Source organism: Leptonychotes weddellii, chromosome 4 (assembly GCF_054177405.1).
Source record: "Leptonychotes weddellii isolate Sample4059 chromosome 4, ASM5417740v2, whole genome shotgun sequence".
Classification (NCBI taxonomy): Eukaryota; Metazoa; Chordata; class Mammalia; order Carnivora; family Phocidae; genus Leptonychotes; species Leptonychotes weddellii.
The window spans coordinates 37,534,246-37,561,391 of NC_138372.1; the positions used below are offsets into that span (position 1 = coordinate 37,534,246).

The following is a 27,146-nucleotide window of genomic DNA, read 5'->3' on the forward strand; positions in this document are numbered from 1 at the left end:
ATTTAAGCTCCTAGCTCTCTTCTTTTACACTGCTTTCCTGTCATTATTCTGGGTGACCTCAACATGTCCTTGAACAACACTTTACAACTGTCTTGCTTCTCCATTTCTGGACCCCCTCATTCCCAGTCTATTCCTCTCCTCAGTCATCCATGCCTGTGGTCAGACCTCAGTCTTTGCCCTCATCAATAACTATTTCACTTCCAAAATCTTGATTTCAGGTGTCCCATATTTTGATGACCACTTCTTACCCTTCTAGGTCACCTACTCCCACTCTAGCTCTTCCTTCACTTTAATAAGATCTACAATTCATTATTTTTTCCCCTCCTGTTCTTATTTCCTTTCTTACCCAAACTGGGTTTCATAATCCAAAATTATAATCATACCACTGGGTATCACTGTGAACTTAATTGTCCTTCTCTTCCTGTATTTAGCTCACTTCGTTAAATCCAGCTGTCTACGCACTCTGAGCTTACTCCTGAACAGCCTGACATTGTTGAAGAAAAGCCAATATATGGTCTGTTGACTGGTTTCACTTTAAATTTGTGACCATAAATCTTTTAAAAAGATTTATTTTATTTATTTGAGAGAGAGAGTGAGAGAGAGGGAGCATGGGGCATGGGGAGGGACAGAGGGAGAGGTAGACAGAATCTCAAGCAGACTTTGCGCTGAGTGCTGAGCCCAATTCAGGGCTGATCTCATAACCCTGAGATCACAACCTGAACCAAAACCAAGAGTCAGATGTTTAACTGACTGTGCCACCCAGGTGCCCCTGTGACCATAAATCTTAAGTGGGCACGCCATACTGCCCAGCAATTCTATGCCACTTTTATTGCTTTCTCATTCTCTGAAATGACTCTTTCAAACCTTCCTCTCCTTTTTGTGCCACATTTCTTTGGAAAAAAATTCTAAGAACTAATATTTATTGAGTGCTTAGTATCTATCAGGTATTGTTCTAAGCTCTTTAAATGTATGAGCTCATTTAATCCTCAGAACAACCTGCTACTATTTTCCACATTTTAAAGATGGAGAAACTGAAACACAGAGAAGTTAGAAAAGTTGCCTAAGGCCATATGGCCACTAAGTGATGGGTCTGAGGACTCAAATCCAGGTACTGTGGCACCAGTGTCTACATTCTTAACCACCAAGCTTTGAGCCTCTTCTCAACTAAAAGCAGAGAGGAACTCATTCATCTCTCTACCATCAAACTATCAACCCCTGGCATTTGAACTCACACTCTCTGCTTTCCCTCTTATTACTATGGATGAAGTATCCCTGCTCCTGGTTTCACTGGTGAATTTCACCAAACATTCTAGGAAGAATTGATGTCAATCTTTCTCACACTCTTCCAAAAAACTGAAGAGGAAGGAACACTCCCAAACTCATTTTATAAGGCCAGCATTATCCTGATACCAAAGCCAGACAAGGATGCTACAAAAAAACTCTAGGCCAATATCCCTCATGAATGTAGTTGTAAAAATTCTCAACAAAATACTAGCAAATCAAAATCAATATCACATTAAAAAAGATCATACACCACAATCAAGTGAGATTCATCCCTGGGATGCAAAGATGGTTCAATATATACAAATCAAAAAAATGTGACACATCACATTAATAGAGTGAAAGATAAAAATCATATGATCATCTCAATAGGTACAGAAAAAGCATTTGACAAAGTTCAACCTTCATTCATGATAAAACCCTCAACAAATTGGGTGTAGAAGGAGTGAACCTCAACATAATAAAGGCCATATTTGACAAATCCATGTTTCAATGTGGAAAGGTTGAAAGGTTTCACTCTAAGATCAGGGACAAGACAAGGGTACCCATTCTCACCAATCCTACTCACCATAGTACTGGAAGTCCTCGCCAGAGGAACCAGGCAAGAAAAATAAATAAAATGTATTCAAATTAGAAAGGAAGAGGTCAAATTCTTTCTGTTTGCAGATGACATGATTTTATAAATAAAAAAAAATTCTAAAGACTTCACCGAAAACCTTAGATCTAATCCATGAATTCAGTATTGAAGTATACAAAATCAATATCCAAAATCGGTACAGTCTCTATATACAAACAATGAACTATCTGAAAAAGAAATAAAGAAGACAGTCCCACTTATAATAGCACCAAAAGCAATAAAATACTTGGGAATAAATCTAATCAAAAAGGTGAAAGATCTGTACACTGAAAACTATAAGACAACATAAGAAATTGAAGAATACACAAATAAATGGAAAGATATTCGGTGTTTGTGGATTGGAAGAATTAATGTTGTTAAAATGTCCATACTATCCAAAGTTACCTATAGATTCAATGCAATCCCTATCAAGTTTCCAATTGCATTTTTTACAGATAGAAAAAAAATCCTAAAATTTGTTTGGAAGTACAAAAGACCCCAAATAGCCAAAGCAATCCTGAGAAAGAGGAACAAAGCTGGAGGTATCACATTCTCTAATTTTAAACTATATTACAAAGCTACAGTAATCAAAACAGTATGATACTGGCATAAAAACAGCTATATAGACCAATGGAAAAGAATTGAAAGCCCAGAAATAAATCCATGCATATGCAGTCAACCAATATATATATATATCTTAAAATATATATATATTTTAATCTGGAGAACGCCCATCGGAGTTGCCCTTTTATTTTATTTTATTTTTTATTGAAGTATAATTAACATACAGTGCTGTATTAGTTTCTGGTGGACAATATAATGATTCAACAATTCTATACATTTCTCAGTGCTCATCAAGATAAGTGTACTCTTAATCCCCTTTTTCTGTATCACCCCTCCTTCTACCCATATCCCCTCTGGCAATCACAAGTTTGTCCTCTGTATTTGAGTCTGGTTTTGTTTTTGTTGTTGTTGTTTTCTTTGTTTTGTTTCTTAAATTCCACATATGAGTGAAATCATGTGGTATCTGTGTTTCTCTGACTGACTTATTTCACTTAGCATTGTACCCTCAAAGTCTATCCATGTTGTATAGTCAACTAATATTTGACATTAGAGCCTAGAATACTCACTGGAGAGAAGATAGTCTCTTCAAAAAATGGTGCTGGGAAAATTGGATATTCCCATGCAAAATAATGAAATTAGACCCCTCACAAAAATTAACTCAAAATGAATTAAAGACTTCATTGTAAGACCTGAAACCATAAACTCCTAGAAAAAAACATAGGGAAAAACTTCTTGACATTGGTCTTGCAATGATTTTTTTGGATATGATGCCTACAACATAAGCAACAAAAGCAAAAATAAACAAGTGAGACTACATCAAATTAAAAGACAATCAAAAGGTTAAAACTTCCAGTTATAGGATAAATAAGTTCTGGGGATGTAATGTACTGCATGGTGACTATAGTTAACAATACTATATTGTGTATTTGAAAGTTACTAAGAGAATGAATCTCAAAAGTTCTCATCACAAGAAAAAAGTTGTGTGGTGAGATGATAGATATTAACAAAACATAGTGTGGTAATCATTTAGTGATATATATCTAGTTATGTTTATAATCATATATGTTTATATGTATAAATAATTATGTTGTACACCTTAAACTTATCCAATGTTATATGTCAATTATATTTCAATAAAACTGGGAAAAAAGATAATGAAGAGATTAAGCATGATCAATTTAATCTTACTTTAGATTTGTACTTAATTTGATTAGCTAGCTAATAGGTTCTTGGTTTAGCTCCCTCGGTGATATTCTTTTTCCTAGAGTTTGTGTTATCAGCAAAGAGAAGGGATTCACAACACAGTACCTGAATAAAAATACTTTTTAAGTTCAAAAAATAAATAAAAGACAAAGAAAACCTCTCCCTTCTAGCTCACCTCCACTTCTAGCTAATGCCTCACTTCTCAGCTCCCTTTTTAGTTCTTTCCCTCATATTTTCATTGCTGGCTCTTTCTTACCCTTCACATCTTAATCTAAATGCCATTTCTAGATCCTCCACCCCCAATATAAAGTAGTCATTCACTGGCTTCCTATTATATCAACTTACTTAAATTTTCTGCAAGGTTTTGTTTTTGTTTTTTAAATCAGTATTAGATATTTTTCTTATTTACTTTTTTAGTATTTGCTTTTCATCACCAACTTTAGCTTTTAGAAAGCAAGGAAACTTTCTGGATCCTTCACTGTTGCATTCCCAGGACCTTGAACAGTGCCTAATATAGCAGGACGGTATTTTCATTGTCCTTATAGGCTCTCAGTGATCTACCCTTACTTCTCTGACCTTGTTTCCTACAACTTTCTCCCTGGCACCCTGTTCCACTGTAGAGAGCAAAATGGAGTCTCTCATGTCAAGCAGGAGCCTGTGTCAAGCAATGACACAAGTAGTTAAAGGTACAGCACCTACGAGATATCTCTGGGACCAGCATCAGCTGACAGCCCAGAACTGATAGCAAGCAGAACCAGAGGAGGTCTTCAGGGTCCCAGGACCAATTAAATGCCTTCAAAAAGGGGAGGATTTTTGCCCCAAACAGACTCTTCAGACATGACCTCTCTATGTCTGACCACTTAAAAATTCAACTGCTGCCAGAGGCTTGCTCAATATGATCTCTGAACAGAACTGAGATATTTCACTACTTGAACATAATAAGCAGTAAGTGTTGAGAGCTGACCTGGATCAGACTGGGGCCTTATCTCAGCTGTGCACCCACAGACAGACTTTGCGTTTGTTCCTTAACTTCCTATACCTTTCTGTAATCTTATTGGTTGTGTGGTTTGTCTTCTGTCCTGCTCTGTGTGCTGTGTAAGAAGCCAAGTTTAATCACATGGTGAAATGTCATTGAATTTGGAATCCTGAACCTGCTTTATAATTGTGATTAAATTTGCTTTATGATTGAATAAAGCTGACACTGTGGAAAGACAAAACTTGTGTATGCACTTCATAGTGTGCTCATGACATCCACTCATACTGAACTTGCTGTTCCTTCAACATGCCAGGCTAAAGGTCTTTGCACTTGTTATTCCTTCCCTTGGAAGGCTCTTCTGCCAGGTTCCCTCCTTCACTTTCTTTAGGTCTTTGCTCAAAGTTTGTTACCTTCTCATTCAAGCCTTCTCTATTTGGGAATTTAAAATTGCATCTCCCACTTTCTGCTTCTTTCCTTGCTTAATTTTTCCCCATAGCACTTACCAGTGTTTAATATACTATGTAATTTGGGGCACCTGGGTGGCTCAGTCGTTAAGCGTCTGCCTTTGGCTCAGGTCATGGTCCCAGGGTTCTGGGATCAAGCCCCAAGTCGGTCTCCCTGCCTGGCGGGAAGCCTGCTTCTCCCTCTCCCACTGCCCCTGCTTGTGTTCCCTCTTTCACTGTGTCTCTCTGTGTCAAATAAATAAATAAAATCTTAAAAATATATATATACTATGTAATTTACTATTTATTTTATTGCCTGTTCCCCTCTACTCCTCATGAAGTCTCTGCTGAATCCCCAAAGCCTAAGAGTATCTAACACAAAATAGCAAGTATTTCTTAAATGAATGGATTTGTGAAATGAAGGCATAAATGAATATCAGATGTGAAATCTTTGGGACCTGTAAGGTATCATCATGGGTAATAAAATTATTTATGTTAATAAATAATCTTAGCGGTATTCATGCTTGCATTCCTCACATCCCTGGCACCCAGTTCTGCACACAATACACGCCCCATGAAAGCTTGTTTGAGGTTGATAGCTGGGGGCATGGGTGGTTGAGTTTACGAGGAGCAGCAGCAGCTGGTCCCGCCCCGGCCCCGCCTGGTCCCGCCCCTTCCCGTGGAGGCCCCGCCCCCCACAGTGAATGCCTTATAGGCGAGTGACGTCAGGTCGTTTGTTGTCATTGGCGGCTCCCAAGATGGCGTCTATCATGGAAGGGCCGCTGAGTAAATGGACTAACGTGATGAAGGGCTGGCAGTACCGTTGGTTTGTGCTGGACTACAATGCAGGGCTGCTTTCCTATTACACGGTGAGACCTCGTGGGGCAAAGCTCCGAGCGCCTCGGGGGTCGCTATCCCTGGGTGGGGGGCGGGCTTTTTGGTAGTCGGGTAGAGGTTGCTAAGCTGGGGGTGCCGCCGTACCAGAGGGTTCCCTCGTGAGGGGAGGTTTTACGTCCCGGATAGCCAATGAGGGTGAAGGAGATGGTGGCGCAGCCAATAACCAGGCAGTGGCTGTCTGATTTATGGGTTAGGGGCGAGCCGCGTTCCTTTTTTAGGGTCCGGTATTAAGCTGTGGTGGGATCCAGCGCGGGTGTAGGCGGGTGAGGGTGGTCGTAGCCATGATCTAAAAGGGCAGGTTACGCAGTGCGTGTGGTTTCCCCACATTGTCATGAACTTGACATTGCCCCCCCGCCCCCCGACCCTGTAGACTGCCGCGCCCCTTAGCTTCCCTTCAGGGATTAAAGGGCGCTGTTTTCTCCAAGCAGTGGTCACACAAGCTTGGCCAGGTCCTGAGGTGACTGGCTCTCGGGCCACACGAAGGAGTCCGAAATCCCCGCTGTCTGCCCAAACTGAGTGTTTCTTTCATGGGACGCACTCCTCTATTCTGTGAGAGGCGAGCGTAACCAACGCCTTAACTTTTGAAGCCAAGGATTTCCCACCCAGGCATTTCTCATTAGCGAAGACGGAACGGATAGTGCGGCGTCTCCTGAAAGTTGTATTCTGGGGAGGGCTGAATTTAGGGCTTCACTGTCATTAAACGCGAACCAGTGGCCGTGGGCAAGTGCACGAATTGCCATGAATCTTATGTTCTGATTATCCGTTCCACACTTACCGCATTAGAAATAGAAGGTGGGTGGTATTAGAGAAATTACTTACAAAAGTACTGTCTCTGAATAGTGTATAGTTAATAATAGCCAACTAGAGGGAAGAAACCACTTAAAAGGACAAAACAGAATTCCCTGAAGCCTTCAGAAAATTGTAAGAGAAGAAAAAAATTATAGAAGAAGGGTTAATGTTGAGAGAAGTGGGAGCACTAGTATTTATTCGTTCGTTTGAAAACCATTTATTGAACTCGCGCTGTATGTTAATTATTATTGCTTTGGGCTAGGTGTGTGCTTGTGAGCAAGAATCAGCAGAGATCAAGGTATTCACCGTTCTTTTTCTCTGGAGCTTATATTCTAGTTTAGTGGTTCCCTTAATTCATTTCACTCACAGTAACTATGCAAGGTAGGTATTTTTTATCCTCATTTTATAGAGGCTCCAGGCTTTTAAGTAATTTGCTCAAGATCACAAAGCTAAGCAGTAAGTGGTGTAATCAGGATTCCAGATTGCTGGCTTTCTATTTTCACTGCACTTATCTGCAGGGGAGAGAAGTTAAGTGCAAGCTGTGAGTTACTAAAGGCTAGTCTGCAGGAGTAAAAAAATATAACTTTGAGCATCCTTTAACTATCAACATCCTTTCTCTACATAATTTTTAAAGGGAGAAAAAACCAAACCTGAATGAGATTTAAGCCCATCGTTCAAGATTATCTTTAGGTAGCCATGAAAGAGATGAAACTGAACATTATATCCTCAGAACTCTGGAATTACGAAATCCCATGGCTCAGATAAAGAGTAATGTTGGGTTTCATTAGATGTGATAATCAGAAATTCCAATGGACCCTTTCCAGCCTATTCAAGGTAGAGTAATTTCAGTAAGTAGCACTATGGAATTAAGTTAACTCTACAAATCCCACATTTGTATTGGTCTAAATCTAGGGCCATACCGGAGAGGCCCCAAGCTGGGGTTCTTAGGAGTTCCTAGCCCAGCCCAGCTCCTTTTTCCTGTATGTTTTTTTTTTCTTAGTGTATCCTTTTTTTGCCTCCTTGCCCTTTTAGTTTTTGAATACCTTGATAAATCTCTCCTTTCCTTATTAACTAAATATAGGTTTTTCATATACTTCTTCCTCCCCTTCCCCCAGTACCTAATTTCTGCCTTCTGAGACCAGACTCTATAAAACATCATCATTGCCAGCTGAAGGAGGTATCATATTTCTCACTAATGGCTCTTTAGAAGTCCTTTTTTTTTTTTTTCCTTTTCTAGTTCTTTGGTATTAAAGCATTTGCTTGTAGAGAAACAGCAGGGAAATATTATAAAGTAAAATGATCTTGTGAAATAAAATGATACCTAATCCCAAATTAGAGGAGGTCCAGCAAAGATGAAAAGAGGATAGGTATACACTTAAAGTAGGAGACACGTTGAACATTGGCAAGGGCTTCTGTATACTTAGACATTGTTTTAGTACATTAGGATTCAGAAGGCTTAGAAGGTACAGTTTAGCGATTTGCATGGGGCTAATAACTTGGAGCTACATCTTCCAGAAAGAGTATCTGAATTAGTTACATTAGCCTTTTAGCAGAGTAATAAATAGCAAGTCACTCTGTCCCTTGTTTCCAAAACCACTTAGGCTCTGGTCTGGTTCTGTGATTGGAGATCTCTTCCAGGGTGGCCATGAAAACCCTGAACTAAAGTTGATTGGCCTTGCTTTAGAGTTCCCCTGTACTGAAAATTGATATTGGGATAATCTCAGAGTTGGGTTAGAATCACTGGGATTGCCGTGAACTGAATAGATTCACCTAAATGTCATCTCAGCCTGGATCTTTTTCTCTGGGCCTGGGCCCAGACCTAGACCTGTTCTCTGGGAATGAATGTCTTTTTACTTTATCTTTCTTTTATTTTCATACTCTGTGAATTTTCAGTTTTTGAAAAAGAGCTTCATAATAGTATTGTTCTGCCCAATACATGAAGAGAGAAACTGTCTCTTTTAGGAAAGTAGATTGAGACAGTCTTTTCAGCTCTAGTCCAGTCTCTTAAGTATTAGAAACAGTATAACGTAGCTCATTCAGCAAGCATTTATTTGGGGCCGACTTTGTAACTGGCATTGTATTATATATGGTGGTGGTACAGAATGAAGGAGAGTCCCTTCTACCTAGGAACTCACAGTCTAGCAGCGACACCTAAACATAATTTCAAAACAATATGATAAATTTCAAAACAATATGATAAATTCTACAATAGAAATAAGAATAGAGTGCTGTGGGAACATTGCCTGGAAAAGGCGAGGGAAACATTTGAGCTGAGATTTATAGGATAAAGGAAGAAGAGAAAAAGGGCATTTCAGGCAATAGGAAATATGCACAAAATGGGAAACTTGAGAACATAAAAGTGCATTAAGAAGATACTAAGGATTTCTGGGGGGTGGGGGGATGGGCTATCCTGGTGATGGGCATTAAAGAGGGCACGTACTGCATGGAGCACTGGGTGTTATATGCAAACAATGAATCATGGAACACTACATCAGAAACTAATGATGTATGGTGATTAACATAACATAATAATAATAAAAAGAAGATACTGAGGATTTCTGAGCAGCTCTAGTGTAAAAATGTATATGGGAGATAGCAGGATATTGAGTCCAGAAGGCATTGGGAGCCATAGGTTAGGCCTGGAAATGAAGATCTGTTAGATTATAGCATATAAGTAAGTTTATTAGATACCTAGGGAGGGCTAAGGTATAAATTTGGGAACACTGTGAACAGCCAACCATTTATGTGAATCATGATCACAAAGGAAGGTGAGAAAGGAAGGAAAATTGAGGGAGTTATAGATATATGGGGAGTTGGAAGGTTAGAAAGTTAGTAAAGATCATGCCTTTTGTAAATTTATCAAATGTTTACTGAGAACCTACTGTGTGCCAGGTGCAGTGCCAGAAGGAGGCGTTAAAATGGCAATAAAATGGAAGTAATCCATGCTTTCATGATACCTAGAGTCTACTGGGGGATACAGCAAGCAAGAAACCTGATCAGGGAAGCATAGGATGCTTAGGTATGTAGGGAGGTCCAAGACTCAGTCTTGGAAGGTCAGGAAATGTTGCCTAGAAGAAACAGGTTTGCTATGACCTGAATGATGAATAGAGGTTAGCTATGTGAGCAGAGAGAGATAACTGCTTGAGATAGAGGAAATAAATGTTTTCGGAGGAGACAAGAGTAAGGAGTTAGACAGTCCTGGAGTTTGGGCTGTGAGATGGACATGAGATGAGCTGAAGAGGTGGGTAGGGGCCAGATAATGAAAGACTTTCTTGGTAAACTATGCTAAGGAATTTGAATTTTTCCCCCAGGGCAGTGAAAATCATTAAGTGTTGTAAGTACTCTTTGTTATAGAAAAATTTTGATTATAGAAAATTTCAAACATATAGAAGAGGATAATAAAATGAATTCCTGTCATCCAGCTTGTACAGTTATCAACATATGGCCAATCTTGTTTTGTTAATACTTCTACCAACTCCTTCCTTCCCCATTGGTTCATTTTCAAGCAGATCCCAGATACTATATCCTTTCATTTGTGAATATTTCAGATGTATTACTAAAAGTTAAGGTCTCTCTCTTTTAAAAAAATGTTATCACAATACCATTATTACAACTAAGTATTACTAATTTACTAATATAAAATATCTAGTCAGTGTTCAGTTTCCTTGTCTCAAACATTTCTCCCTCACCAGTTGGAGTCAGGATTCCAATTCCATTTCTTTCTTTTTTCTTGTTTGTTGAAGAAACCAGATCATTTATTCTGTGGGATTTTCTACATTCTGGATTTTGCTGGCGGCATTCTTGTGGTATGTTTAAACATGTTCCTTTGTTGTTTGTATTTCCTACAATATAGGAACTGTATAAACTGATAATTAGAGCTAGAAACTTAATCAAATTCAGTTTTTTTTTCTTTTGGGCAAGAATTCTTCATAGGTGAAACATTACATCAGGTGGCACATAATGTCTGGTTGTCTCTATGATTTTAAAATTGATCAGGAGGTACAGGTAAAATTTGTATCCTTTAAAGAAGACTGTCATTACAGAGAAATAATCAGGTCATATCGACAGGACTTAGTGATTGGATATGAGTGAAAGGGGGAGGAGTTGTCTAATGAAATGCAGGTTTTTGGTTTTACATGGGGAATGATGATAGGGAAGATAGGAAGAGCAGGTTGGGGGAGAGGTTGCTTTGGGGCATATTGAAATTGATATAAAGATGTCCTATAGTCTGGAATTCAGGAAAAAATCTGGTTACAGATACATATTAGCTTTATATATGGAGAATTGAGAGAGAATAATTAGGATGCTCAGAAACATCTTTGGATTAGTTATTGCTTTGTAATCAATTACCCCCAATACTTAACAATTTAAAACAACAAACATTAGAGTTTCTGTGGTTCAGAACTTTGGGAGTGACTTAGCTGGGTGGTTCTGGCTCAGGGTCTCAAGAAGTTGCGGTCAAGACATTGGCTAGGGTTGCAGTCCTGTGAAAGACTTGACTGGAGTTGGAGGATCTGCTTCCAGGATGACTCACTCACACAGCAATTGGCACAAGGCGTCAGTTCCTTGCTGGCTGTTGGAATGTGGCCTCAGTTCCTCACCAGCTAGCCTCTTCATTGGGCTAGACTGGTGTCATTGTGATAGGCTTTATGACTTCACCCAGAGGGGGAGTGATCAAAGTGAAAGCGAGGAGGTAGCCGCAGTGCCTTTTATGACTTAGTCTGAGAACATCACTTCTCCCTTATTCTGTTCATTAGAAATGCACCATACAGTTTAGCTCATGAGAATGGGAATGGGAATTTCAGGCATTGGAAGGGGAATTAGGCCCTACCTTTTGAAAGGAGTGTCAAAGAATTTGTGGACAGATTTTGTTTTTTGTTTTTTTATTTTTTTTAAAAGATTTTATTTATTTATTTGACAAAGAGAGACACAGCGAGAGAGGGAACACAAGCAGGGGGAGTGGGAGAGGGAGAAGCAGGCTTCCCGCGGAGCAGGGAGCCTGATGTGGGGCTCGATCCTAGGACCCTGGGATCATGACCTGAGCTGAAGGCAGACGCTTAACGACTGAGCCACCCAGGCGCCCCTGTGGACAGATTTTTAAACCACAGTCATATTCAGGGGATTGACAGAGAAAAAAGCCTGCACAGGAGAGTGACAAGGGACAGCCCGAGATACAAGAGAGAAACCAGAAGAATGTGGCAGGGTGGGAATAGTGAGTTGGCCTGAATACTGTTGGGAGGACTGAATAGATGAAGACTAAAAGGATCTACTGGATTGATCAGTTTGGAGATCATTGATGCCCTTACTGAGATCAGTTTCTATGGGGTTGTAGGGGTGGAAGAAAGGCAGATTGGAGTGGTTTAAAGACTAAGGTGTAAGAAGTAGAAAAAGTGAGTGTAGATTGCTCAAGATGTTTTATTGTGAAAGAGGCAGAGAGGGATATGAAATTACGGGGTAGGGCTTCTAAGGTAGGATTTTGCTTAAATGTTGTAGGGACAGGAATCAAGATCCATGTTAAAAATGAGGGTAGAGTTAGTACTTAAGGAGTGTAGTAAAAGATTTAGATCAATGGCCTTGGGACCTGGAAAAAAGGAATGGCTAGGGATACATTAAAGGTTAATCAGGTTTGAGGAACTAGTTGAGATTATAAAATATAATTTGTTTCATCATTACTCCAAAATGTTTAACTCTCTTTATATTGTTTTTATAACATTTTGGAGAGAAAGTTAGCAACAGTGAATTAATAAGTTACCAGGGCCACTCAAGGTATTTTTTGTAAAAAGAATCATTAGAAAAATCATATATTCTTCCCTATTACATGCTGCCTGGAAGAGATTTTGCATTTCAGAACTACTGGTAGTTGGGGGCTACCCCGGGTGGCTCAATCTGTTAAGCGTCTGCCTTAGGCTCAGGTCATGATCAGTGTCCTGGAATCTGGAATCCAGCCCTGCTTTGGGCTCCCTGCTCAGCGGGGAGTCTGCTTCTCCCTCCCGCTGCTCTTGTACTCTCCCTTGCTCTCTCTCTCCCTCTCAAATAAATAAATCAAAAATTAAAAACAACAACAACAACAAAAAACCACTGGTAGTTGAAACACATTTAAGAGTTATTTGGCTGTCCTTAGAAATGTTTGGAAGATGATCAAAATTTTTGAAGAGCATAAGTATATGTATTTTTCTTGCAAAGATGTAAAAGAGGTAGTTTCAGATTCTCCTAGAAAGATCTCAGCACCACTCCCATCAAACAGTTAAAAGTGAATTTATAGGGGCGCCTGGGTGGCTCAGTTGGTTGGGCGGCTGCCTTCGGCTCAGGTCATGATCCCCAGGTCCTGGGATCAAGCCCTGCATCCGGCTCCCTGCTCGGTGGAGAGTCTGCTTCTCTCTCTCTCTCTGCCTGCTGCTCTGCCTACTTGTGCTTTCTCTCTCTGTGTCAAATAAATAAATAAAATCTTAAAAAAAAAAAAAAAAGTGAATTTATACTTTTCTAAATAAACCATTCTTGACAGTTTTTATTAAGCTTAAATGGTATATATTAGAAGTCCAAAACTAATAAAGTCGCTTTTGAATTGTAAAAGGAACAAAAGAAAAATTGTATCTAATCTAAATGTCCTGAAAAGAAAACAAAGGAAGCTTCTAAAATGGTATTATCAGTGGGAAGAAGTATATGGAAATTTTGTATTGTTTGCTTCCTTGAATACTCTGGTCAGCCTTGATTTTTCCATTTCAATACCCTTGAAACTTGCTCATACAATTCTTTGGGAACTTAATCATTTTATATTTGTTATCATTAACTAGCCGTATCTATAGTACATTCTTTATCTGTACAAGTTTGTAAACTCCTCAATGACAGTACTGAGCATTATGATTTTCAAGTCCTACAGTGTGGCACATTGTTCTTGTAGTGAATAGAATGTCCAACGCCCTTAAAACTTGGTTTAGAGATGAGATTATGTTTTACACAGCCTTGTAAGTTTTGCAGAATGTGCTAATAACAAATATGTATGTTTCCATGGTTTATGTAAAACACGATTGAGCTTATATCAACAGCAGCGGCTTTTGTTTAATTATCCAGAGCCTGTAGAACTGTGTGGGATCTTTTGCTTAGTGTGTTGTATCAGACAAGCAGTCAGCTCTTGCTTCTGTTACAAGCAGTTTTTGTTAATGGTAATAATTTGTGGAAGGATGGAAAATAGATTGTTCTTATGCCACTCCTATATGTGGCAGTTTTCATAGGATCAGATTTTCAAATACTTACGTAATTCCAATCAAAGCCAGGACAGTGCTCAAGTGATTTAGATTAAGGATTTATTCCTTTTATTGCTTATAGAGAGACAGACAAATGGCCAGCCCAATCATTTATTTTTATTTTTTATTTTTAAAGATTTTATGTATTTATTTGACAGAGAGAGACATAGCGAGAGAGGGAACACAAGCAGGGGGAGTAGGAGAGGGAGAAGCAGGCTTCCCGCAGAGCAGGGAGCCCGACGTGGGGCTTGATCCCAGGACCCTGGGACCATTACCTGAGCCGAAGGCAGCCACTTAAGGACTGAGCCACCCAGGCGCCCCCCAGTCATTTATTTTCCTTCTCATTTTATCATGCAGGATTCTCTTGAACTAGTTCCTTAAAAAAAAGGACTTTACTTTTTTTGCAAAAGTTAAGTTTACAAGGTACATGAAATCATACAAATGGAATTATATTCAAAGGAAGTGTTTTGAGGTATTCATAATTAATTTTTTCCCATTCACGTGACAATGTTAAGATTATTATGAAAGTCGATTTTCTATTTCCTGGAGTTTGTTCACATTAGGCCTTCATGCTAGGATTGTCTACTTATTTCATTTCTTGTATTTTAGCCTTACTGTTATAGCATAGATGGGTAGATAAAATATTGGGTGAATATTTGCTTTGTTGCTTTGACAACTGTCTCTACATTCTCTCAACCCTTCTCTTTCTTCCATTCAGAGAAGGTGCCATGCTTCCCAGAGACAATGGAGTACATTTAGTGGGAACACTCTTTTCTTTTTCTCTCTCTTTTTTTTTTTTTTTAAAGATTTATTTGACAGAGAGACACAGCCAGAGAGGGAACACAAGCAGGGGGAGTGGGAGAGGGAGAAGCAGGCTTCCTGCTGAGCAGGGAGCCTGATGCAGGGTTCCATCCCAGGACTCAGGGATCATGACCTGAGCTGAAGGCAGACGCTTAACGACTGAGCCACCCAGGCGCCCCTATTGGGAACACTCTTAACATCTTGTACCCACACTTACTAGTATACCTACTTTCCTGCTAACCCTACCTGTATCCTTCCCCATCAGAGTGGAAGAGGTAATCCTTGGGTATTCTGGATTCTATCTGCTCACAAATTTTCAAGGATCCCAAGTCTATAGGTTTTCTCCTCTTCTGCTTTTTTTTTAAGATTTTATTTATTTATTTGACACAGAGAGAGAGAGAGAGAGAGAGAGCAGGAACACAAGCAGGGGGAGTGGGAGAGGGAGAAGCAGACTCCCCGCTGAGCAGGGAGCCCGATGCAGGGGCTGGATCCCAGGACCCTGGGATCATAACCTGACCCTGAGTCAGATGCTTAACAACTGAGCCACCCAGGCATGCCTCCTTTTCTGCTTTCTCTACTTCCTTTTCTCTCATGTATCTTAAACTTCCTTTCTATGTATGGACTTTTGTGGTTTATTTTAAGAGTATTAATTTTGCAATACAACAACTAAACATCTTTGTTATGACAATTTCATGTGGAAATTTTTAGGAAATCTTTGGGTTGCTTTTTTTTCTTTTTTTGTGTGTGTTTAACAGTTTTATTCAGGTAATAATTCACATATCATCTATTTGAAGGATACAATTAAATGGTTTTTAGTATACTCACAGAATTGTGTAACCATCTCCACGGTCAATTTTAGAAAACTTTCATCACCCCCAAACGAAACACTGTTTGCATTATATTATTACCAGTGTTTCACCCCTAGCCTAGGCAACCACTAATCTACTTTTGGTCTCTACAGATTTGCCTGTTTTGTACATTTCGTAGAAGTAGAATCATATTATAAAAGTGTTCTTTAAATGGTTGTAATATGGCTTCTTTCTTTTAGCATAATGTTTTCAAGGTTCATCCATATTATAGCACATATCAGTACTTTTTACTTCTGAATATTCTGTTGTATGAGTATTACACATTTGTATTTATCCATTCATCAGTTAGCAGACATTTGAGTTGTTTCCTTTTTTTTTAGGTATTGTGACAAATGCTACTATGAACGTTTGTGTACATAAGTTTTGGTGTGGACGTATGTTTTCATGTCTCTAAGATATACATAGGAGTGGAATTGCTGGGTCATATGGTGACTCTTTGTTTAACCTTTTGAGGAATTGTCAGACTGTTTTCCAAAGCAGCAGCACCATTTTACATTCCCGCCAGAGGTATAAGGGTTCCAGTTTCTCTGTATCCTTGCCAATATTGTTATTATCTGTTATTTTGATTATAGCCATCCTAAGTGGGTGTGAAGTAGTATGTTATTACGGTTTTGATTTGTGTTTCCATGATGGCTACTGATGTTGAACATCTTTTCATATGATTATTGGCCATTTGTATCTTTTCTAGAGAAATATCTATTCAGATCCTTTGCTAATTTTTATTTTTTTATTTTTATTTTTGTTTTTTGAGAGAGAGAGAGCGAGAGAGAGCAAGGGGGTAGGGGCAAGGGGCAGAGGGAGAGGAAGAGAGAATTTTAAGTAGGCTCTACACCCAGCATGGAGCCAGAGGTGGGGCTCGATCTCATGACCCTGAGATTATGACTTCAGCCAAAATCAAGAGTTGGATGCTTAACCAGCTGAGCCACTCAGGTGCTCCCAGATGCTTTGCTAATTTTTAAATTGTGTTTTTTTTTTTTCTTTTGAGTTGTAAGACTTTTTTATATATTCTAGATACAAGTCCCTTATTAGATAAATGATTTGCAAATATTTTCTTTCTGTGGGTTGTCTTTTTACTTTTTAAGATTTTATTTATTTGAGAGAGAGTGAGAGAGAGAGCGCATGAGCAGGTGGGAGAGGCAGAGGGAGAAGCAGACTCCCTGCTGAGTAGAGAGCCCAATGTGGGGCTTGACTGAGCTCAAGGCAGCCGCTTAACCAACTGAGCCACCCTGTCTTTTTACTTTCTTGATGGTGTTCTTTGAAGCACAAAATTTTCAAATTTGATTACATGTAATTTAACCTTATCTTTTGTTGCTTGTGCTTTTGATGACAAACCATTGCTTTATTTAAGGTCACAAAGTTTTATACCTGCTTTCTTCTAAGAGTTTAAAGTTTAAGCTGTTATGTTTAGGTCTTTGATTCATTTTGAATTAATTTTTGTATATGGTGTGAGCTAAGGGTCACATTCTTTCTCTTAAATTATATATTCTTATTTTTTATTCTTTCATACGTAGCTATCCAATTATTCTAGCACCATATATTGAAAAGACTATTCTTTATCTTGGGACCTTGTTGAAAATCAGTTGACCATAAACATGAAGGTTTATTTCTCTCCTTATGTCAGTGTCACACTGTTTTAATTATTATAGCTTTGTAATCAGTTTTGAAATTGGGAAGTATGTCTTTCAGTCTTTTTCTTTTCTTGTCTTTTTTTTTAAGATTGTTTTGGTTATTTTGGGTCCTTGGAATTTCCATATGAATTTTAGGACCTACTGACTTTTTCATTAACAAATTAACATGGTCATATTTCTCCCAAGTCGAAAAATGTGTCGCTTACTCTGTGTCTCCCCAGAAATACCATCCTGACCTCTTTTCTTAAACCTGTGGAAAGAGTTTTCTACACTGTTTGTAACCATCCATCTTACATATACTCTGCAGCAGTCTTTACCTCCAGATTTTACTGAAAACCCTAGCAAAGGTCTCCAATGATAGCTTTGTTGCTAAACCCGATGGGTACTTTTTCCTTTTTCACACTTAATTTTAAAGCACCGTTTCTGCAGAACTTGGTGACATTGATTCCTCTTTTTTTAAAGCTTTAAAACAATGGTTTTATTGTTCTTGAAGAGATGACACCCTTAATTTTAAGAAATTGAAACAGTACTGAAAAGCACATACAGTAGATGGAAGAAAAGTCCCATCTGAAATTCCTGTCTGTGTTTTGGAGAATCGTTTTCCTAAAAACTGTTTATGCTTAAATATACGTGTATGTATATTTTATATAACTAGATCATCTTCTGCATGATATTCTACAACTTAATAACATTTTATTAAAAATTTTCCATATAATTTAGTCTTGCATTTCTTCAAGTAGCAAATTGAACAAAGGATATCATTTCTCCTTCATCCTTACTTAATGAGATCTCGGTTATCTGGCTTTGGGAGATTAAGATTCCTATGCTGTTTGTGATGCTGGAGAAGGTACAATAATCGGCATTATTATAGTTCTACTCAGTTGGTTAATACTCAGTTTACTTAGTTAAGACAGTTTATGAAGACCACCCACAGGTAAAAGGCTCCACTTTTTAATGAGGGAGTGGCAAAATTTTAGAAGATCTTGCGGGATGGGGCACCTGGATGGCTTAGTCGTTAAGCATCTGCCTTCGGCTCAGGTCATGATCCCAGGGTCCTGGGATCGAGCCCCGCATCGGGCTCCCTGCTCGGCCAGGAGCCTGCTTCTCCCTCTCCCACTCCCCCTGCTTGTGTTCCCTCTCTCACTGTGTCTCTGTTAAATAAATAAATTTTAAAAAATCTTTTTTTTTTAAAGATTTTATTTATTTATTTGAGAGAGAGAATGAGATAGAGCATGAGAGGGGGGGAAGGTCAGAGGGAGAAGCAGGCTCCCCGCTGAGCAGGGAGCCCGACACGGGACTCGATCCTGGGACTACAGGATCATGACCTGAGCTGAAGGCAGTCGCTTAACCAACTGAGCCACCCAGGCGCCCATAAATTAAAAAAAATCTTAAAAAAGAGCTTGTGGAATGAGACATATTATTGTAGGCCATTGTTGGAAAATACAATCTGGCACAAGCCTCTACTAGATGTTAATCTATTGTTTTAGGTATTTTCTAATATTGTCAAATATATCACCTCATTAAGCCTCTCAACATCTCCCATTTTTTCTTTTTTAAAGATTTTATTTATTTATTTTGACAGAGACACGGAGAGAGGGAACACAAGCAGGGGGAGTGGGAGAGGGAGAAGCAGGCTTCCCGCTGAGCAGGGAGCCTGACATGAGGCTCCATCCTAGTACCGTGGGATCATGACCTGCGCCGAAGGCAGATGCTTGACTACTGAGCCACCCAGGTGCCCCTCTCCCATTTTTTCTTGCTGCCATAGTAGCACATAAACCACCATCATGTCTCACTTGACCTGTTGCAAAAACCTCATAACTGTTCTGTTTCCATTTTTGCTCTCTAAAATGCATTTTCTGTCAGCAGCCCAAGTGATCTTAAAAAACAAACAAACAAAAAAAAAACAAAAGCTCATGTTATTTCCCTGCTTAAAATTCTCTAGTGACTTTAGGAAAACATCCAAACTCTTTATTATGACTTGTATGTGCTTGGTTATCTGCCTCCACTTATTTTGCTATAGTACTGCTCCCTCTGCTTACCACTCTATCCACTCTAGATTTTTTTTTCTATTCCTAGAGCACCTCAGACTTGTTCCTGCCTCAGGGCCTTTGCATAGTTTTCTGGCTTCTCAGACTGTTATTACTCCTGGTCTGTGGCATGGCTGATTCCTTCTTGTTATACAGGTCTTCATTCAGATGTCACTGCTCAGAGAAGCCTTTCCATAACATCTAAAGTAGACCTCACTGTCAGTCACTATCACAATGATCTTGTTTTATTTTTTCATGGTGTTTATTGTTAGCTGCTGAATTTATTTTTTCTTGTTTATTGTCTGTTTCTCTCCTCTGGAATATAAACTCCGTGAGAACAGAAACTTCATTATTTTATCTCTAGCCTCTCGAGCAGTGGCTGGCATTTAGTGAGTATTCAGTAAATATGGAATGAACAGTAGTATGAAGTAGTTGATATTTCTTATACACATGAAGAAATTGAGACTTAAAAAATAACATGATAGTTTCTATGTGTGTGATCAAGTTTTCTCCAAATAGAATGTTCTTTCTGTCAGATATTGAATTACACTAGCAGTAATTTTTTTTTTTAAGATTTATTTATTTGAGAGAGAGAGACATGAGTAGGAGGGGCAAAAGGAGAGGAAGAATCTCAAGCAGACTCTGACATGTGCACGATCTCACGACCCTGAGATTAGGATCTGAGCCGAAACCAAGAGTCAGATGCTTACCTGACTACGCCACCCAGTTGCCCCAGCAGTAATATTTTAAAATGGTCATAAACCCAAGTTATCACTAGTCTATTGACAGATAATAATTTACATCATTATCACAATGAAATAAACTTTCTGTAAAGATCCTTCTAAAATGCTAACTGCATTGATTAATCATTAAAAAGTACTGAATCTTTTTACATCTAAGATATAAGATAGGGACTTAGATCATCCCTATTGAAATGCCAAGAATAAACAAAAGACTCTCTTCCTATTACAGCTCACTGAAAGCCTGCTAGATGGGGAGAAGAGCGTAGGAGCAGATACTAACCTTTAGAATTTGTTGAGTGATGAGTATTTTATATTCACAAGACATGAGAGTAGAAAGGTAGTGGCAAATTCTTGAGGGTAATTCTACTTTGATACTGTAGTCACCCTGAAGAGGAGTAAGTGTAAATTTCTGATAGGTGACATCCTGCTTGACTAATCCACCATTTTGTGCTTGCATATTCACTCTTCTTCCTTCTTGAACTTTTTTTTTTCCTTTTTAAGAAACCCGAAGTAAAATTAGACCTGACCAAAAAATGAGAGCTTTTAAATTGCCCCCTTTTTTTTTTTTTTTAAAGATTTTATTTATTTATTTGACAGAGAGAGACAGTGAGAGACAGAACACAGCAGGGGGAGTGGGAGAGGGAGAAGCAGGTTTCCCGTGGCAGGGAGCCTGATGCCGGGCTTGATCCCAGGACCCTGGGATCATGACCTGAGCCGAAGGCAGACGCTTAACGACTGAACCACCCAGGCGCCCCTTTAAATTGCTTTTTTAAAAAAAGTTTTCCCCCCTCATTGTGAAAGTAAAGTAAGTTTATTGTAGATCATTAACTTCTCAAGAACTTGAGCATTTCTTAAGCCCTTAGCCATAGCTCTTGAATTCCTGGAAATCATTTTTACCAGTTTCTTCACAAAAAATTTTTTCTTTTGGAGCATGTCCCCATTCTAAATTGAGGCCAAGGATGAGTCTTAGAATTAGAGAATTAGGACTAAGAATCCAAAATACTGTGGTTCTGACTATTGTTCATGCTAACTAAATTATTTTGTGTGCTATACAAAATTTCCCATCTTTAAATTTTCATAATGTTCTTTTTACTGTTTGTCTTTTCATGACCTTATTACTTTGGGCCCTGACTTAGTCTTTTCCAAATAAGGAAAAAGTCCCTGGGCAATTTTTGTTAGAGAAGTGAAGTTGAAAGATAATAATGGATTATCACCGCACAGAGAAGTACTAATACAACAACACAAACCACCTGGAGTTTAACATGCATGCTTCCATCATTTCCTTCAGTCATTTTTTGTGAAGTAACATTAATCATTATTTAGTATTCTAGCTATATTTGAGAAGCACAGCAAAAATGGAAAATTTACATTGAGGTCAATATATATTAACATCCTTTAAGTAATTTGCACAATTTAGGCTACTATTTAGTACTTAATGTTTAACTTTAGAAAGGATGTGAAAACTTTAAATTGTCATTAGCTGTGCTTAATTAAACGCTGTGAAAGTGGTTCTCTCCACTGATCGGTTGGCTTGAAATTCTGACTTGAAGATAAAATTATCTTTTTTAAGAAATAATGAAAGACCTGAGACTTTACAATGTAATAGGTCACTAGAACAAAATAGCCACAGGGGTGCCTGGGTGGCTCAGTCGGTTAAGCGTCAGACTCTTGATCTCGGCTCAGGACTTGATCTTGGGGTTGTGAGTTCAACCCCTGCACTGGGCTCCATGCTGGACATGGAATCTACTTACACACACACACACACTCACACACACACACACCCCTTTACCTATAATCTTGAAATCCCTTAATCTCTGAATTCCAAAGGTTTTTCCCCTAACTTTATTATATTCTTATTTGGAAGTAAAGCCTGTTTTGAACTCTGTGGCTGTTTATGGACTTTATCATAGTTAGTGTAAATATATGTTGTACTAGAGAAATACTAATATGCTTGATTGTGAAATTAATTAAATGCTTGATACCCTAGACCCCAGTGCAGGTATGACACAGTTTATGTACTATATATTATTTTTCTAAAATTGTGAATTTCAAACCATATGAACCAAAGGTCTCAGATAAGGGATGTGGACCTGTATTTGTGATCTAGTGACCTAGGGTTTACATGCTAGAGGTAGTTTGGAAGGCAGGGGTACAGCCTCAGAAGCACTGCTGCAAGTCTTTATAGGGTGACGTTTATACTACTGAATTGAGAAGGATTGCTGATGTGACACTCAGCCTTTGTTGACTCAGAAAATCTTTGAAGGAGGACTTAACCAGATTTATAGTAACTGTGGAAGAAATTCATGGCCATTGTATTTACTATTATAAAACTAGTATTCCAGTTTATTAATTCATAACAAGAAGTATAACTCTTGAGACTTGTATGCATACTTAGGCTTTCTGATTAGTACATTAGTGCATATAGTCTCTGAACGCAAGCTATATGGGATGCCAGATTTCTAAGCAGAAACAGACCGAAGGGAGTTACGTGTTACAGATACTTAATGGCATCTGACACTGACATCATTATGCAGTATCTGCATATTAGAGACACACGTATTATGAGAACTGAAAAGGTCTGATCTTTCGGTCAGAAAAACTTTTCTTCTGGCCTTCTGGTTCTTGCTCTGGCCATCTTACTCTAGTTCTGTTACTATTAATACTTTCTGATACTTAGTATAATTAGTCATAATTGGTATAATGACCTCCAGGCTGTTACAGCTCCTAAAGATGATCTTGTATATATTTGAGTTCTGATGTATGTCTTTTCTTGAAAGGAAGGCAGCTGTCTTCCCAGGATCTTAGACCCCTAATATTACTGTTGCCTTGTGTACTGATTCAGTATACTTTCCTAAGGCTTTATCTGTAGTATAAATAGAAACTAAATCTTTTGCGGGACATGAGATCTTCTATAGTGGGGGATGGGTGGGAGATGAGGGCGTTATCTATGATAACTTGAGGTATGAATGAGGGGAAATTCTTCCACTGTTGTGGGCCTGTGGCTCTCAAAGTTTTTATTGGTGTAGATTTCCAGTAGCATGATGTCATTTTGGTCTTGAGTGTCCAGAAGACCTTAGCTGGTGAAGGCTCTCTGGTACCTTAAATACTATCAGAATGGTTTAAGGATTTTGTGCTCTCCAAATAGAAAGGAGACTACAGGAATGGGTGTTACTGCTGTCATTTTCTATTTTGTAATTGCTGTTGTAAGCAGTGTTATCTGTATGGAATTCTGGCAAGTACTACTTATTTATTTACTTTTATTGAGATATAATTACATCCAGTAAAAAACCCCACAGATTTCAAGTGTACAGTTAGGTGAGTTTTGACATTTGCTTATACCCTTTTTACCAGTATCCCAAAATATAGAGCATATCTGTCATCCTGCAGAATTCCTTCCTGCCTCATTCCTGTCCATTTCATGCCTTGGAGTCAGCCTCTTGTGATTTCTATCTTTATAGATTAGTTTTGCCTAGCAGGTTGACCACCTGTGTTCCAGGATTATATGGCCCAAGGTGCAACATGGACTATGAGTGCAACCTAATATGCTGTTGGGAATAAAGTAACATATGACTTAATACTGAGGCAGTGTTTACATTTATGCTAAAAGGAGAGAGACCATTTTGACATATATTCACAAGTACTCTACCATAATGTATTAAATGTTTATTCTTTGCAAAGCTATAGCAGGGGTGTTGGGTGGGGGAGGGCAGGGGATGAATCAGAAACCCTGCCCTCTAAGAAAAGCAATGAGGCATGTACATAATTATTTTCATACAAGATAGAAGTAATATGTGCTTTAAGGAAGGTAAGACGGGGTGCTATGTGTTAAAAAGTTCAGAAGGAGACCTCACTTGTAGCTGTGAGAGATTCAGAGCATGTCAGATGAGACTCTTAACTTGATCTTTTTAATACAGATTTAGTTTATTTCAAGCAAAGTAAAATTAACATTCAAATAAGAATTTAAGTGTCTTTAACAGGTTTAGGGAGGCATTCTTTGCTTTATAAAAGGATTGTAGAATTAGTTTAAATGGCAAACTAATCTTCCCCTATGAATTTTGAATATGCTTGTGCAAAACTTTTCCAGACTTATTTGCTTTGTGAAGTAAATGGATTTACTAATTCTAATTACATTTACAATTAAACAGATTTTGATTGATGATACTATATAGCATTGTGAGTTAGCTAATTCATTAAGATACTTTTGAGTACTTAGTATAGGTGGAATGTGCTGAACTAATTTTTAAAAGTTTATAGTCCTGTTGGAGGTACAATTAACTAGTTATAATTAAGATAAAACTAAGTGGTAACTTTTGTGCTAAGTTTTATTTGATTTAGTGCTTACATAACATTATTGGGGATTTTTATTGCTCTTTAATTGTTTTATGGTAATATTTTTAAACGTAATTGTAAAAAATTGTTTAAAAGAGATGTAAAGATGTAAAGGCATCAGAAATGGGAAAAAAAGTTTCCCGTTTTACTCAGAATTGTTGAATAGCCTAAATTGGGAATGAATGGGCATATTTTGAGTGAATTATGTTTGTTGAATGAGTAGGGTGCCAGGGAGAGGAGGCTGGGGCTATTCATTTTTTTTTTTTTAAAGATTTTTTATTCATTTGGTTGGGGGGGAGCTAGAGCACGAGCAGAGGGGAGGGGTAGAAGGAGAGGGAGAAGGAAACTCCACGTTGAGCAGGGAGTCAATCCAGAACCCTGAGATCTCAACTGACTGGAGCCAAAGGCAGATGAGTCACCCAGGCAGCCCCTGGCGCTATTCATTTAAAGACTATTTTAGAGAGACACAGAGAGAGAGAGTGAGGGGACAAAGAGCAGAGGGGGATGGTGAGAGGGTGAGGGAAAGAATTTCAAGCAGACTGCACTGAGCACAGAGGCTGAGGTGGGGCTCGATCCCAGGACCCCAAGATCACAACCTGAGCCAAAACCAAGAGTCAGATTCTCATCTGACTGAGCCAGACACTCAACTGACTGAGCCACCTAGGTGAGTTGGGGCTATTCATTTAGCAGACATTTATCTAATACCTTCCAGGTCCTAGGCATCAATTAGGTTCTATAAGATAGGGTGGGGATAATGATAATACAAAGATAATCAAACCCACTGGTTGACAAGGAAAATAGATGTAAACAATTATAATACAATATAATAACTAGTGCAATAGCAACACCCATAAATTGAATAGAATGGAATAAATTGTACCTGAGCATAGGAGCTGGATTGGGAAGGAGTCCACAAAGGAAGTGTGTGAGCATGAAGGAGGAAAAATTATGATTTGTCTTATTGCTTGTTTTTTGTAGGGGCTGCATATTATTACTAAAGCAGATTGGGGTGTGTGTGTGTGGTGTGGGACTGAGCTGATGGTAGGAGACATGCCTAAAAATATGGTCTAAAGGGCATAGGGTTAGCCTAGGTTCAGAGAAAATGATTGTGCGTCTCCTGCTATATTTAAGGTAGAAGCGAGGAAGGAGCATGAATCTTGTGCCTTTTATATACCAGATGTTATACTAAGTGACTTACCTGTTTTAACTCAGCACTTGGCAAATGTCTGCTAAATGAATGAATCCTATGAAGGTAAGGCATAGATCAGCTCTGGGAACTTGTCACTTAGTCAAGGGCACACTATTATCAAGTTGGCAGGGCTGGAATTCAAAACCTTATCTCTTTCACCCTACAGCCCATGTTATTTCATTAAACTGTACTTCCTATAGGACAACATAAGTTATGTATCTCTGGGTATGCTTAATGTAATTTTTTTTCTACAAATGGTACTTCCTTTTTTTTTAAAAAGCACATATGTGCTTAAGGGATTGAAATTATTTTGTACATTTTAAAGAGAGATTTCATGTGTCTATAGCCTTAGAAGCCTAAATGAAGAATATTTTGAGCTGTTCTTCATTTAAATTACTTTGAAACGTATGTAGCCATCCCTTCCAAAGATGTGGTACACTGAAGTTCAGATAAAGTAATAAAATATATCCAGAATGTAACAATTAAGAGGCCCTCCTAGACTGCATTAACCCCTTTTTGAGAAGCAGTTATACACAATTTAAGACTGACTTTCAGCTCAGTAATTCTCAGTGTCCTTAAAATAACCTTTTTGTAAGGATTTAAAAAATGGACAGAACAGGCAGTCTGTAAATTAATATTTTGTGCTGTTCTCTTGAGAACACAGTCATTGTCACAGCGCTCTGGTTTGGGGGCTTTTTGTGTTTCCTAATACTCATTTCACAACCAATTTCAGATCCTGTGTTCTATAACAATTTTTGTGTGATTCTGTAAATCTCAGATAAAAGAAAAACTTCTCCCCCTTTCCCCTGTGGGCTGATAGACCAGAAGGTTTATTTAAAAATAAAATTCAGTAGCATCCCTCAGTGATGATTCACCTGCCCACAAAGCATTTTAAAGCAACTTGAGGTTGAAATTACATTATTTTCTATTTAACTGTTCAATGGTGTCTTCATTGATAACTTCCTATTGAACTGCTGAGATTATAATCACACAGTGTGATTTATATCTAAAGTGAAGTCCATTTACTTTTAACTAGCATATAGATAATATAATAATGTATTTTTTTATTATTTTATGTATTTTCCCTAAAGTGATCATTGGGAGAGTGTGTATGTGTGTGTTGGGGGGAGGGGGTGGTGGATGTGGTCAGTGAGTTTGGAGTGAGAGAGATAATATGTATCTCTGTGGATACAGTTGTCCCTCACATTAAGTGAACCTAAAAAAGTTATATTCTGGAATAGTCTGTGTAATTAATTTTGTCGGTGTAAATTCTTCTTCCTGATAAACCTTTGTGGCCCTTTAAGAAATTTACTGCCATAGGAAAAGGAAGACTTTCTGGTTTTGTTAATTTACTAATTTTCTCCACAGGGTTCTTTTTTTTTTTTATTTTTAAAGATTTTATTTATTTATTTGACAGAGAGAGACACAGGGAGAGAGGGAACACAAGCAGGGGGAGTGGGAGAGGGAGAAGCAGGCTTCCCGTGGAGCAGGGAGCCCAATGTGGGGCTCCATCCCAGGACCCTGGGACCATCACCTGGGCCAAAGGCAGA

The 27,146-nt window shown here is 38.5% G+C and overlaps 1 protein-coding gene across 1 annotated transcript in view; it reads left to right on the plus strand.

Annotated features, from left to right (window-relative positions):
* Positions 1–5,787: 5,787 nt before the first annotated feature.
* OSBPL9 (oxysterol binding protein like 9) overlaps positions 5,788–27,146 on the plus strand; it is a 175,429-nt gene continuing 154,070 nt past the window's right edge. The window contains exon 1 of the mRNA XM_081816910.1: positions 5,788–5,952. Coding sequence (XP_081673036.1) covers positions 5,788–5,952 — 165 coding nt within the window. The remainder of the gene's footprint in view (positions 5,953–27,146) is intronic.